Genomic DNA, 15,170 nt, shown 5'->3' on the forward strand with positions numbered 1-15,170 from the left:
GATATGGTGCGGTCTATGATGTCTCTTACCGATTTACCACTATCCTTTTGGGGCTATGCTTTAGAGACTGCCGCATTCACTTTAAATAGGGCTCCGTCGAAATCCGTTGAGACGACACCGTTTGAATTATGGTTTGGTAAGAAACCTAAGTTGTCGTTTCTGAAAGTTTGGGGATGCGATGCTTATGTCAAGAAACTTCAACCTGAAAAGCTCAAACCCAAGTCGGAAAAATGCGTCTTTATAGGATACCCAAAAGAAACTGTTGGGTACACCTTCTACCTCAGATCCGAAGGCAAGATCTTTGTTGCCAAGAATGGGTCCTTTCTAGAGAAAGAGTTTCTCTCGAAAGAAGTAAGTGGGAGGAAAGTAGAGCTTGATGAAGTATTACCTCTTGAACCGGTAAATGGCGCAACTCAAGAAAATGTTCCTGAGGTGCCTGCACCGACTAGAGAGGAAGTTAATGATAATGATCAAAATACTTCTGATCAAGCTCCTACTGAAATTCGAAGGTCCACAAGGACACGTTCCGCACCAGAGTGGTACGGCAACCCTGTCTTGGAAATCATGTTGTTAGACAACGGTGAACCTTCGAACTATGAAGAAGCGATGGCGGGCCCGGATTCCGACAAATGGCTAGAAGCCATGAAATCCGAGATAGTATCCATGTATGAAAACGAAGTATGGACTTTGACTGACTTGCCCGTTGAACGGCGAGCCATAGAAAATAAATGGATCTTTAAGAAGAAGACAGACGCGGATGGTAATGTGACCATCTATAAAGCTAGGCTTGTCGCTAAGGGTTATCGACAAGTTCAAGGGGTTGACTACGATGAGACTTTCTCACTAGTAGCGAAGCTAAAGTCCGTCCGAATCATGTTAGCAATTGCCGCATTCTACGATTATGAAATATGGCAAATGGACGTCAAAACGACATTCCTTAATGGTTTCCTTAAGGAAGAATTGTATATGATGCAGCCGGAAGGTTTTGTCGATCCTAAGAATGCTGACAAAGTGTGCAAGCTCCAACGCTCGATTTATGGGCTGGTGCAAGCATCTCGGAGTTGGAACATTCGCTTTGATGAGATGATCAAAGCGTTTGGGTTTACGCAGACTTATGGAGAAGCCTGCGTTTACAAGAAAGTGAGTGGGAGCTCTGTAGCATTTCTCATATTATATGTAGATGACATACTATTGATGGGAAATGATATAGAACTCTTGGACAGCATCAAGGCCTACTTGAATAAGAGTTTTTCAATGAAGGACCTTGGAGAAGCTGCTTATATATTAGGCATCAAAATCTATAGAGATAGATCAAGACGCCTCATAGGTCTTTCACAAAGCACATACCTTGAAAAGATATTGAAGAAGTTCAATATGGATCATTCTAAGAAGGGGTTCTTACCTGTATTACAAGGTGTGAAATTGAGTTCAGCTCAATGTCCGACCACGGCAGAAGATATAGAAGAGATGAGCGTCATCCCCTATGCATCAGCCATAGGTTCTATTATGTATGCCATGCTGTGTACCAGACCTGATGTAAACCTTGCCGTAAGTTTGGTAGGAAGGTATCAAAGTAATCCCGGCAAGGAACACTGGACAGCGGTCAAGAATATCCTGAAGTACCTGAAAAGGACTAAGGAAATGTTTCTCGTTTATCGAGGTGACGAAGAGCTCGTCGTAAAGGGTTACGTCGACGCTAGCTTCGACACAGATCTGGATGACTCTAAGTCACAAACCGGATACGTGTATATTTTGAATGGTGGGGCAGTAAGCTGGTGCAGTTGCAAGCAAAGCATCGTGGCGGGATCTACATGTGAAGCGGAGTACATGGCAGCCTCGGAGGCAGCACATGAAGCAATATGGGTGAAGGAGTTCATCACCGACCTAGGAGTCATACCCAATGCGTCGGGGCCAATCAAACTCTTTTGTGACAACACTGGAGCTATTGCACTTGCTAAGGAGCCCAGGTTTCACAAGAAGACAAGGCACATCAAGCGTCGCTTCAACTCCATTCGTGAAAATGTTCAAGATGGAGACATAGAGATTTGTAAAGTACATACGGACCTGAATGTAGCAGATCCGTTGACTAAACCTCTCCCTAGAGCAAAACATGATCAACACCAGAATTCCATGGGTGTTCGTTTCATCACAATGTAACTAGATTATTGACTCTAGTGCAAGTGGGAGACTGTTGGAAATATGCCCTAGAGGCAATAATAAAAGCATTATTATATTTCCTTGTTCATGATAATTGTCTTTATTCATGCTATAATTGTGTTATCCGGAAATCGTAATACATGTGTGAATAACAGACACCAACATGTCCCTAGTAAGCCTCTAGTTGACTAGCTCGTTGATCAACAGATAGTCATGGTTTCCTGACTATGGACACTGGATGTCATTGATAACGAGATCACATCATTAGGAGAATGATGTGATGGACAAGACCCAATCCTAAACATAGCACAAGATCGTATAGTTCGTTTGCTAGAGTTTTACAATGTCAAAGTATCTTTTCCTTAGACCATGAGATCGTGTAACTCCCGGATATCGTAGGAGTGCTTTGGGTATACCAAACGTCACAACGTAACTGGGTGACTATAAAGGTAGACTACGGGTATCTCCGAAAGTGTCTGTTGGGTTGACATGGATCAAGACTGGGATTTGTCACTTCGTATGACGGAGAGGTATCACTGGGCCCACTCGGTAATGTATCATCATAATGAGCTCAAAGTGACCAAGTGTCTGGTCACGGGATCATGCATTACGGTACGAGTAAAGTGACTTGCCGGTAACGAGATTGAACGAGGTATTGGGATACCGACGATCGAATCTCGGGCAAGTAACATATCGATTGACAAAGGGAATTGCATACGGGGTTGATTGAATCCTTGACGTCGTGGTTCATCTGATGAGATCATCGTGGAGCATGTGGGAGCCAACATGGGTATCCAGATCCCGCTGTTGGTTATTGACCGGAGAGTCGTCTCGGTCATGTCTGCTTGTCTCCCGAACCCGTAGGGTCTACACACTTAAGGTTCGGTGACGCTAGGGTTGTGAAGATATGTATATGCAGTAACCCGAATATTGTTCGGAGTCCCGGATGAGATCCCGGACGTCACGAGGAGTTCCGGAATGGTCCGGAGGTAAAGAATTATATATAGGAAGTGCTGTTTCGGCCATCGGGACAAGTTTCGGGGTCACCGGTATTGTACCGGGACCACCGGAAGGGTCCCGGGGGTCCACCGGGTGGGGCCACCTATCCCGGGGGGCCCCATGGGCTGAAGTGGGAGGGAACCCAGCCCATAGTGGGCTGGGGCGCCACCCCCCAAGGGCCCATGCGGCTAGGGTTGGGGGAAACCCTAAAGGGGGGCGCCCCCTTGCTTGGGGGGCAAGCCCCCCACCCTTGGCCGCCGCCCCTCCCCCCTAGTAGATCCATCTACTAGGGCCGGCGCCCCCCCTGGCACCCCTATATATAGTGGGGGAGAGGAGGGACTTCATACCCCAGCCCCTGGCGCCTCCCTCTCTCCCCGTTACGTCTCTCTCGCGTAGTATAGGCGAAGCCCTGCTACTGTGACGCCCTGCATCCACCACCACGCCGTCGTGCTGCTGGATCTTCGTCAACCTCTCCTTCCCCTTGCTGGATCAAGAAGGAGGAGACGTCTCCCGTCCCGTACGTGTGTTGAACGCGGAGGTGCTGTCCGTTCGGCGCTGGTCATCGGTGATTTGGATCACGTCGTGTTCGACTACATCATCACCGTTCTTTTGAACGCTTCCGTGCGCGATCTACAAAGGTATGTAGATGCATCCAATGACTCGTTGCTAGATGAACTCCTAGATGATCTTGGTGAAACGAGTAGGAAAATTTTTGTTTTCTGCAACGTTCCCCAACAGATGTATCCCGAAGTTCACACCCTTGCGGATGCTGATCTCCGTTTGAAGCAATGTGGAGGCGCAATGCTCCCCAAAATGCCACTAGGGCCACTGTAATTTTCTCACGCCCTCGCACAATGCAAGATGCCGTGATTACACTAAAGGAACCTTGAGGGCGGTCACCGAACTCGCACAATTGGCAGCACTTGGGGGTTGTCACGGAACCCGTACAATTGGTAAGCCTTGGGGGCAGTCACCGAACCCGTACAAATTGCTCGGGGCAATCTTCACAACTTAATTGGAGACCCGGACGTTTAGCCAGAGCTTTACACCACGATGATTGAGTTCCGTGACACCACCAACCATCTAGGGCGCCCAAGCACCTAAGAGGAACAAGCTCTAGGGTACCAAGCACCCAAGAGCAATAAGCTAGTCAAACTTCACTTTCACGTATCACCGCGGATGACTCAAACCTATGCACCAAATGGAATGGCAAGGGCACACGGAGTGTCCAAGTCCTTCTCTCCCAAATCCCACTACAACTAATGCTATAGAGGAAAATTAGAGAAAGAACACAAGGAGAACACAAAAAACTCCAAGATCTAGATCAGAAGGGTTTCCCTCACTTAGAGGAGAAAATGACTGGTGGAAGAATAGATCTAGATCTTCTCTCTCTTTTCCTTAAGAAGAAACAAGAATCATTGGAGGGATTGAGAGATAGCAAGCTTAAAGAAGGTCAACAATGGAGAAAAACATGAGCTCTGAAGATAAGAACCATTGAGGAAGAAGACCACCTTTTATAGGGAGAGACGAATCCTACCATTATGCTCGGACCGCAGTAAAGCGGTACTACCGCTACTACCGCTTCAAGCGGCAGTTCCAACTGTGGCTAGCGAGCACGTTCAGTGCTACAACGGTAAGCGGCACTACCGCCCACCCTTCAGCGGTACTACTGCTTCGGGTCACGTAGCACAGTGAAATCACAATACAGAGGTGGCGCCAGAGCAGAAGTACCGCACGGAGCGGAAGCAAAACAAACTGTGCATCTGTTCTACACCTCTATGTGTTATACAATTGCATCAATTGCACAACAAATACAAATGTAAATTCAGCTGTAAGAACTACATAAAGTACAAGTGTATTTCCAGAGGACCAGATATAAACACACGTGCCGGAGCGTATACCTGCGCCGTTACTCGAGATATTTTGATAATTACATAAAGCGGAACTACCACAGCTCTCACAGCAGAACTTTATGATGAATTTCAGAAGCACACAGAGAGACCACATAATCTAATGAAGAATGTCCTCAAGATCATCGCTGCAAGCTCGCTGAAAACAACATCGCCTCCTCCATGCTATATCGCCTGCTGTTACTGTGACCCTCCTTATCAGCATTGTCTCTGCTTCTTTCAAATGTTCTGTGACGTAGTTTAACCGGAACTTCTTCCATTTCTGGGTCGGCCTTCACGGTGTTCTCCAAACTCTGCAGCCCCTGGAGTTTCGTTTCCACGTACCGCATGGTCGGCCTGTCTTCCCCCTTCATCCCCAAGCACATTGCTGCGATTGCCGCTACTTCCTTGGCTTCGTCCCCAGCCTCCTGGGAAACCTGTGAATCTAGTATTTCACTCAGTCTATCTTGGTTCAACAGCAACATGAAGTGTGCTACTAGACTGACGCCTTCTGATGGCACGTAGCCGGTTGGTTTTTTTCTTGTAAGTAGTTCCACAAGCATGACACCGAAGCTGTAAACATCGCTCTTCTCCGTCAGTCGGCCTGTGTAGTAGTACTCAGGATCCAGATATCCATAAGTTCCTTGGATGGCAGTTGTTACCCCTGATTGGTCGATTGCAATACCTCTAGAAGCGCCAAAGTCTGACACTTTTGCCGTCAAGCGATCATCTAGCAGTATGTTAGATGTCTTGATGTCCCTGTGGATTATTGATATCAAAGCAGCCGAGTGAAGATAGGCCAAAGAACTTGCAACTTCAAATGCAATTCGTAATCTGTCTTTCCATGATAGTGATTGAGGACCATCAGTATGAAGATGGGCATAGAGGGTACCATTCGAAATGAACTCGTAGATTAGCAATGGAACTTCTGTCTCGAGACAGCAACCAAACAGCTTTACCACATTCCTGTGATTGATTTGAGAAAGGATGGCAACTTCATTTATGAACTCGTCGATCTCTCTTTTGATTACGGTTTTGGACTTCTTTATAGCAACGACATGTTGGTCTGATAAAATGCCTTTGTACACTGTGCCGTGCCCTCCACCACCGAGAATGCGAGCTTCATCAAATTTATTCGTTGCTGTCTCAAGCTCTTCTAAGCTGAAAATCATCCTTTCAGCTATATCTGTGTCTACTAACTGCTGGAGCAATAACCCACGGTTTTGCTTGAAGAAATATTCCTTCATCCTTTTTGCTTTCTGATCCTTGACCTTTTTTATTGCAAAGGCGACAGCAAGAACTAGAAGCAAAATAATTATGCCGCTGCCAACTCCTATGGAGAAAATTATTCCTGTCGAAATTTACAGACAACACCGTCAAAAAGCCTGCTTGAAATTATATATCCTAATTTAATTGTGTGAAAAAGTGCCGGTGTTACTTAAATTTGAGGACATAGTAATGTTTTATGTGGACAGAAAGATGAACTAATGCTTCGACTTACCAGCTGCTAGACGACCTCGCCCTCCTTGGCATCCATTTGTCATGTATGGATTGCCCTGGTAGCCATCACTGCACCGGCAGACATAGCCTTCGGCGCCATTTGTGGAGTTGAGGCACACACTGTTCTTGCTGCGGCACCCAAAATCTGGCCTCCGGGCGGCCTCTTCGCAGGATAACTCGCCCAACCCCCAGGCTGCAATGGCAGGAACGAAGAACGGGCTCATGTCAGGGTAAGACAGGAGGTCCATGAAGTATTGCTGAAGACCATAGACGTGTGACCCGTCACTCCACCACTCCTGCTCCACCATATGCACGCTCGCGTTGAACGCCGGAGCCGGGGCTGGGGACGGGGACGGCGCGGTCGGGCACCTGCCAGCACCGTCGAGCGAGGAGAGCTCGATACGGCAGGACCGAAGGCCAATCGGAATGGACGGCTGGCAGCAGCTGATGCCGTTGCACACGACGTCGGGCAAGAACGGCTCGCTGGTGCTGTTATTGATCGGACAGAAGGACGCGCAGGAGCCATATGTCCACCCGTCAACGATGTGCAGGAGGACACGGAAGCCACACCCCATGATGACGAGGCTGTTCGCCTTGGCCGACAGCACGAAGGGGGAGCCGCGGCTGAAGGCCAGCTGCACGTGGCTCGTGTTGCCGGCGACGAAGTGTGAAACCCAGCTCCCGACACGCACCGTGCTGTTCGCCAGAGATATCTCGACAACCTCAGGGCCAGGACCGGGACTGGCACCATTGTCCAGGAACAGCTTCGGTGGGCTGTGCGTCTCATTGCAGGTGACCATGAAGCCAGGCCGGTAGCAGCCGGGGGTGGTGCCGAAGGGGTAGGGGATGTCCACATCGCCGCATTTGCTCTTGCAGCCGGGCAAAGCGATGTTCACGGAACTTGCTGCTGCCGCCAGTGTTATGCTGCCCCTCAGCAGCAACAGCAGCAGCAACATCGCTGCGCCAACTAGAGCAGGCATTCTCATTTCGTTGATCACATGAATGAAGCACAAGTTTCTGAATGTATCTGTATTGGAGAAGGTAACTAGGAATTTGCTGCTGTTCACCAAAGTTACCCTGCAGCAAGAATTTATCTGTTCTGGACAACATTTGTGGGAAACTGGAAAAGTGATGACCATGGCAACAGATTTATTAGTATTTTTAGATACTGAACTCCATCACATGCCTAGAAGAACTGAAGAATTAGTCTACGTTTGCAGATTACTTGACCTCCCAGGCATGACAAAACATTTTTTCACAAGGAGACTTGTTCACACACACCTAGATAAGTATTGCTCGCAGTTTTCTAGAGAATATAATTACTGCTCTAAGGGATGTTCCCGATGGTATAGACGTGTGATCTGGTTACTTTTGCTTGGACGAAAAGGCATTTTGGTCATACCTTGATGGCTTGACCATATCAGAATACAGAACCAGTCCATTATACACCATCAGAACCGAGTGTGACTAGTGCTATTTTCTATTGTACAATTTTACAAGTACTACTCCCTCCGGTTCTTTTTACTCTGCACATTAGAATTCTTTGAAGTCAAACTTCACAAAGTTTGACCGTATTTATATGAAAAAATATTAACATTTGCCATGCTAAAGTTATATAATATGAAACTTTAAGTCATGACACATCTAGTGGTATTGATTTCAGGTTGTGAATGTTGACAACTTTTTCTGTAAAGTTGGTCAAACTTTACGAGGCTTGACTTCAGTCAAATCTTATATGCGAACTAAAAAGGACCGGAGGGAGTACTATATAGAACTTGTACAGATTGACGAAACAGAGTTAGCAAGAGTTTGACAAGGAAAGCTGGAAAGGTACCTCCTGGTGACATGCTTAAAAAATATCCTGAAAGCTTTGGATATATCTGAACAATTCAAAAAAAATTGTTTATGGATCATGACATGCTAGTTATCTGCTAAATGAGAATAAGCATCAGTTAATAGATTTACCTTTCAGATTGGTTAAGGATTCTTTCAAAGGAAGCAAACTTTATCAAGAGCACCTGGGAAGTCAGACCAACATATTCCATGCCGTCTAATTTGGACACAAGCCTTCAGATCGCCATGAGAGCGAATTTTGTGTCGGAATAGCATTCTGTTCGTCCCACCTAGCATCAAGCATATATCTTGACTTTCCTTCTCTCTGATAAGCATAATTATCAATGCATTAGGTTCCATTATTTAAATTATCATCCTTCGCAGGAGCAGGCCAGCTTCTTTGATTATGCTCATCTGACAAGAAACAGTAATTATGTGTTGAAAGCCCTTAAATGCAACTGTCATTAGTTGCAGTATTGCAGAAAAACAAGAAGCTCAACTTCCCTCTAGTACTAACATTATTCATTTATATGGCAACTTGTAAAGCAGGTCGAATGCCATTGTGGTTTCAATGCATACTCAGTCAGCTTTGGAGTCTTGTTACATCAACCAAAATGTTAAAAACTAGATGGTTGTTCTCCATCTTTTATCGGCCGGCCCGAGCCTTATAGTAATTCTAGCGATTCCTTGACTGCTTCATGAAGTCGGCATCAAGTAACTAGCCATGCGTATAAGCTATGTATAACTCCAATAATTGTGGTTGCTTTTTCTGTGCAGAGACAAATGGAAGATGATAGAGCCTCCTTATTTATCAGGCATTAGGACAACGGACTTGACAGGATTGCAGTTTCTTGTACATAGAAAAATGCAGGACGACAGGGACTCCTCATTGCCAGGCATTTGGACAATTGGACTTGGCAGATTTGAAGTTTCCATCCATTCTTGTTCATGTATGTAGAAGTAAAGGTCACTTATCACAGGGTGTCCACACATAAGGCTTTTTACCTATCCTGCAAGTGCCAAATGTCTTGTGAAGGTAAACTTGATGAAGAAAGATATCCTTAAATCAGTCAGTAAGAAAGAGAAAGGTAAGCAGGTATTAATCTTTTTATTTGTTACCGCCGTATGATAAGCTCTGTGTATTCTGCATATAAGTGACACATAACACAGAGAAGAGCTTGCACTTTCACACTACAATGGCTATATATACACACCAAAAAAGGGCTAGTTAGCACTTCCGTGTGGCTGAGCTGCATACAGCCGCATCACACAAATGAGTATGGCGGGTATAGCAGCCCTGCTACATCTTCTGCAGCTTCTAGCCACCGCGTTAGTGCTAGTCTCGGCCAACGCTGCATCGCCCAACTGCACAAGCAGATGCAGCAATATAAGTATACCTTGCCCATTCGGCGTCAGTGCCGGGTGCCACCGTGAGGGCTTCAAGCTTGCCTGCAACGAGACATATCATCCCCCAAAGCTCTTCATGAACAGTTCCGGAGTCGAAGTGCTTGAAATATCAGCGCAAGACAGCACACTGTGCATTGACAGTGGGATCCTCACCTTGGCGCGGGATGAGTGGCTCGACGGTTTCATCCATATGAACTGGTCAGTCCCCCTCGACAACAGCCTATATAGGGTGTTAGGAAGCAGAATGAAATCGTTGTTATGGGGTGTGGAATCACTGTGTATCTTCAATGGCATCCTCCTCGCGGAGAACCTGCAGACACCACTTGTTCTCCAGAATGCATGCCGGATCATCCTGTGATAGCAACTGATGGCACATGTTCTAGCAGTGGTTGTTGCAGTGCAAACAACAAGCAGTTTGACTCAAATATGTTTCCCATCAAGTACAGTGCGGAGAAAGAGAACTTGCTAGTCAACTCAAGTCTTGCTTTGGTGGAGAGCAACTGGAGGAGCAAGAAGAATAATGTCATGGTGCTGCAGAAGGCGGTATCATTTGAGACCAGCCTTGGTGCCTCTAAAGGCGTACTACACACCATACCAGGAGTACCAATTAGAACGGCTGTCAGTTGGGTGTTCAGTAACATGTCATGTGCTGAGGCTAGCAATTCAAGTGACTTTGGATGCCTCAGTGACAACAGTGAGTGCCTTGAGTACCTTAAACCCGATGATTCAAGAGGAGGTCACACAAGCCAGTGTTGGCATGGCTACGAAGGCAACCCCTACGTGCAACACGTATGCCAAGGTATGCAACTAGACTCCCTGAATAATTAGTACCATTACTTCGGTAGTGCACAAAGCCGCAAACTACTTAGCTTCTTTACTACTGCAGATATTGACGAGTGTACAAGTCAAGGTGAGTACTCCTGCTTTGGCCAGTGCATCAACTTGATAGGGTCATATACCTGTACCTGTCCCCATGGCACCACTGGTAACCCCCCAAAACAAAATGGATGCTCTTCAACCAAATCAAAAAATTCAGGTAATGGGCAAGATTGGAAAATACTCCGTACTGATCTTTGTTGATAACATAGTAAGATAGGTAAATATTATTGTATTGTCAATATTCATGACTGTTTATACATTTGTTTATTTATTCAAAATCTAGACCCAAGCCAATTGATTATGTATTCTCCAGGATTTGCCATTGCGGTAGGAATCGGCAGTAGTGTAGGCACTCTTACAATTATCCTCAGGGCTTGTTCGTTTAATCCTTTCCCCAAGGGGATTGGAGAGGTTTGAAAGGGATTGGTGAGGAATTTGATTTACAGGGGATTTAATCCATCACAATCCCTTTTAACCCCCCTCAAACCCAATGCAACCGAACAAGGCCTCAGTGTTCTGATTGTAAGACAAAAGCTCATAGTTTGGAAAGCAAGGAAGTCAAGAGATTTTTTCTTCAAAAAGAACAGAGGGTTGTTGCTACAGCAGCTTGTGGACAAGAATATCGCTGAAAGGATGATGTTCAGCTTAGAAGAGCTTGAGAAGGCAACAAATAAGTTTGACGAGGCTCGAGAACTTGGAGGTGGAGGCCACGGCATTGTCTACAAAGGGATTTTATCTGACAAACGTGTTGTTGCCATCAAGAAGTCAAAAGTTGAAATTCAGAGAGAAACATATGATTTCATCAATGAGGTTGCCATCCTTTCTCAAGTGAACCACAGGAATGTAGGGAAGCTTTTTGGATGTTGCCTTCAGACAGAAGTTCCATCGTTGGTCTACGAATTCATTTCAAATGGAACTCTTTCTGATCATCTTCATGTCAGCACTCCACTATCAGTGCCTTGGAAAGATTGGCAAAGAATAGCCCTTGAAACCTCAAGATGCCTTGCTTATCTGCACTCAGCTGCTTATTCATCTTGCGAGTTAACCAAGACAGACTCTTTGAGATGCTAGACCAGCAAGTCATCGAGGAAGGGGCTGAAGAAGCCAAAGAAGTTGCAGCAGTAATACTCATGTGCTTAAGTTTAAAGGGTGAATATAGGCCTACAATGAGGCAAGTTGAGACAAAACTTGAAGTAATGCAAACTGTGGAAAACAATACACCAATGGAACAGAACAATGCCAATGCTGATGATGACAACTTCAGTAGGCGATATAGTATGGAGGAAGAATGCATGTCATCTATGAGTTTGCCTCAGTAACCTGATCCCCTTCATTGGTTTCAATTAATGAAACTGGTGCCCCTTCCTGCCTCAGTAAAAGTTGCTATCAAAAATAAAAGAACTCTTTTTTTTCTTACTTGGTTTCAGTAAATTGTCACATCCTTTTTAAATATGCTTATAGACAGGTTTCAGTAATCGACAATTATTTTTAGTTTGCACATAACAAGATTTCGACTATATTCAGAAGTAAATTTAATAAATAATAATAAACGACCACATGTATATATTTTCAGAAGGAGACCACATGCCTCAAGTTAGATGGCATCATCAGCCATATCTTTCACAATCCTTCCTAGGTGTAAACTAGCCAGAGATTTATCGTGTACCTGCCAAAATAGAAGAACAGTTAGTAACTAACCTATTCTGATATGTGTAAAAAGACTGCAGCAGTGTGCTGATAATGCCCATTGATTTTAGCCTTAATGCATTCATAGTTAGAATTCATATGGACACAGAAAAAGCAAGGGATATACATGACAAGGAAAAACCCACGGTCAAGATACAACATAATTGTGTCGTATCTTACCCTAAAAAAAATATGTGTCACATCACAGGTCCATGAAATGTTTCTCCATGAATAGCAAGTTGGCAACTCTAAACTGTGTTGATGGTGAACTCTGAAAAGGTTATGCCAGCTTTTGCTATAGTGCCAATACAACTTCGTGTCAAAGGAACATGACAATACAAGATATGGTGTAAACAACAAGAAGAGTTGCCTAAGTCAAAAAAATTTACAAGGGATGGTGTAAACAACAAGAGTGCTTGGTTTCTGAACAGAGTCATATTTTGAGTTTCTCGTAATCTTCCTAGATGACAATGGATATCCCCCAAACATATTGGGATTCCAACCTCCAACAGAGTCATACAACAGCAGGACTTCCATTTCGTAATATCCGTTGAAAAATATCACTTTCTTATATGCACTGCTAGCACATACAATGATACAATAAAGTCCAGACATAGTCTAGGCTACTATAATCCCTCAACCTCAATTGGCAGCAAGAAATGGTAAAAATGATAATTGAAGTAACAAGTGCTAGTTTTGAATATATTTTCTAGAACTCCCTACAAATACACCCAACAGCAAATAATCAACTCACCAGGCTTCTCTCGGCAGCTATTTAAATAATATAAATTGTTACCTACCAAAAGTTCCAAACTAAGGAACCGGTTTGTCTTGAACCCCTCACCGTATCCCTGTGATATCGATATGCCCAAAGTTTTATTACAGCCTAGTTTATGCATAACAACAATTTAATTCCTGAGGGGCATCCAATTAAAGCATGCACGCTTGTCCATAAATACATGTTGGTACGCACTACACAATAACACGGGGTGGACAAATTGATTCACTATCTCATCTCACCATCCTCTAGAGGTAAGAATGTGCTTACAGTGCTGCTATTCTCGCCATCTCAAAGTGATCTGGTACCGAATGATGCCCAGCTGCCTGCAGAAGCAAGAGCTTCACGAATGCAGTGAATTAGGAACAGAAGTGAGACAGGTCACACTTGAAGAACTTCTGTACCCGAAACCAAGCTGGGGCATGGGGGCGATCGAAGGGACACCAGCTGGAAGGTACTCTCCGAAGGTCTGCCCACTGAACTCCGACTTCTCTTCCGAGAGCAACTCACCAATCATCAACGAGAGCATCTCCATCGGTGGAGTGTCTGTGAGAAGTCAAAATAGTGCCGCAAGGAGAGTTAGCTTTAGATCACCTCATGAATATGATGTATTTATCATTCCTGCAAAAGATTCAGATGATGATTCCAGTGATGGTGAACCACCCAGGATATGAACAGATGAGGGGTTGATGCGGAGGGGATTCATCATGGTACAGCCAGTTTCTAGCAAGATTGCTGCCCTCTGAAGGACTATGGCGAGAATTATTAGAAGGAAAATCTCGTGGAGTTTACAAGTGCTTGCTAATCCAGTTCTGTAGAGGACACCGGCACCATGTAACACGGTAACAGCACAAGAATTATGTAATTGCATACTTGAGGTTTACGAGGATATGCACTACCCAAAATTCAGAATTATTTTCTTTCTTAGCAGGAAAAGGCAAATTCATTCTAAAATTGCATCCTTGTGATAGTTCATCGAATGATGACGCCAACGAGTTATGCAAACTGTATCATGCGTAGGATTGACAGTGAAGAAATGACCCCGTCTGACAGCCGTAGCTATAGGGTGAAGAACACACTTGATAAAGCAATATTGTGTAGTACAGTACTAGCGAACGGGTGTTGGGTGTTCCTACAATTTTACTCGGATTTTCAAGCTATTCGTGGGCACGAGTGAACTTTTTGGAGATAGGATACCTTCATCTGCAGTCTGGCGGCTGGCGCGTAAGTGAATGCTTCCATCCCGGATCGGCGTTCAGTGGTGGCGCGGCTCCCCGTCGGGCTCACCCACCACCGAGGGGTCCAGGGAAGAACCTCCGCTGCCGGCTATTCCTACGCCCCGCCGCCCTGGTTGTGGGTGCCGGAGCTGCTGGAGCATGCCGCGTGGGGGTGGTCGAGCTCGAGCGGACAGGGACGGCGGCGAGGGGAGGTTTCGCGCGTTCGTGCTCGGCGAGCGGGGGCAAGACGACCCCTGGGCTGGGCCGAACAGGTGCTCTCGCAGGCCCACTAAGGGCAACTCCCGATCACGGCACGGCCCAGCCCATCCTAATCGGGCCTGGCACGGCACGGCCCGTCATGGCACGATTATTACCGGGCCGTGTCGCGTGCTGTGTCTTCCAGCCCAGGCATGGTCCAGGTGCTATACTGGGCGACACGGCGGCATGTCCAAAATCAATTAAGTACTCCTTTTTTTTTGACGCGACAATTAAGTACTCCTTACAAGGTCACTCTCATCTTCCCAAAATGTGCAACACTTATCGCAATACGAGAGTTTTCCCATTTTTCATATATTCATTTATTTAAAACTTTTCATCTCTCAAACCGTGTGTCCAAATCTCAAACCGTTTAACTGTTGGATTCCTCGCGTCGAGATTTTTTAAATTATATTTCATGTTGATACGTTTTGATAAACTTTTTTTTACCAAACGGGGTGAAAAAACCGAACCAAAAGCATGCCTTTTCCCTTTCTAAGGAGCACGACCATGCCTCTCGTAGAAGCAAATCCGTGCCTCTTGCGAAAGCAAAAAAAAAAGCATTTTTTC

General features: G+C 45.4%; 2 protein-coding genes and 1 long non-coding RNA gene across 6 annotated transcripts; 1 reads left to right on the top strand and 2 right to left on the bottom strand.

Annotated features, from left to right (window-relative positions):
• Positions 1 to 4,960: 4,960 nt before the first annotated feature.
• Positions 4,961 to 9,631, bottom strand: LOC125521821 (wall-associated receptor kinase 3). Of its 2 annotated transcripts, XM_048686887.2 has the most exons (4): positions 8,511 to 9,631; positions 8,380 to 8,425; positions 6,547 to 7,665; positions 4,961 to 6,396 (listed from the first exon to the last, which is right to left on the bottom strand). In XM_048686887.2, exons 2-4 carry the CDS (start codon positions 8,390 to 8,392, stop codon positions 5,189 to 5,191), a joined length of 2,340 nt encoding a protein of 779 aa, XP_048542844.2. In that variant the 5' UTR covers positions 8,393 to 8,425; positions 8,511 to 9,631; the 3' UTR covers positions 4,961 to 5,188. The 2 variants fall into 2 exon arrangements, with proteins under 2 accessions (XP_048542844.2, XP_048542842.2); XM_048686885.2 differs by having other exon boundaries at positions 6,547 to 8,425.
• A 20-nt stretch (positions 9,632 to 9,651) lies between these two features.
• LOC125521822 (wall-associated receptor kinase 1) lies at positions 9,652 to 11,735 on the top strand. The gene is given in 4 exon segments (XM_087532388.1): positions 9,652 to 10,018; positions 10,021 to 10,584; positions 10,978 to 11,044; positions 11,177 to 11,735. Coding segments are annotated over 4 exon segments (1,557 nt in total).
• On the bottom strand, positions 9,694 to 14,575 carry LOC125521823 (uncharacterized). Of its 3 annotated transcripts, none has more exons than XR_015609825.1 (3): positions 14,326 to 14,575; positions 9,939 to 13,674; positions 9,694 to 9,827 (listed from the first exon to the last, which is right to left on the bottom strand). It is a non-coding gene; the product is annotated as an uncharacterized LOC125521823 (long non-coding RNA). The 3 variants fall into 3 exon arrangements; XR_007289457.2 differs by lacking the exon at positions 9,694 to 9,827 and having other exon boundaries at positions 9,847 to 12,330; positions 13,399 to 13,674; XR_007289456.2 differs by lacking the exon at positions 9,694 to 9,827 and having other exon boundaries at positions 12,202 to 12,330; positions 12,531 to 13,674.
• Between the last annotated feature and the right edge of the window lie 595 nt (positions 14,576 to 15,170).

Source organism: Triticum urartu, chromosome 7A (assembly GCF_056163025.1).
Source record: "Triticum urartu cultivar PI428250 chromosome 7A, HENAU_Tu73, whole genome shotgun sequence".
In the NCBI taxonomy this organism is placed as follows: Eukaryota; Viridiplantae; Streptophyta; class Magnoliopsida; order Poales; family Poaceae; genus Triticum; species Triticum urartu.

What these genes read in the sequence shown, in the direction of transcription:
- LOC125521821 (XM_048686885.2), bottom strand. Translation starts at nt 7,684, where the DNA reads ATGGTCATCACTTTTCCAGTTTCCCACAAATGTTGTCCAGAACAGATA. An exon ending in GCGAGGTCGTCTAGCAGCTG is followed by an intron (nt 6,397 to 6,546) that starts GTAAGTCGAAGC and finishes AAATTTCGACAG; the next exon opens with GAATAATTTTCTCCATAGGA.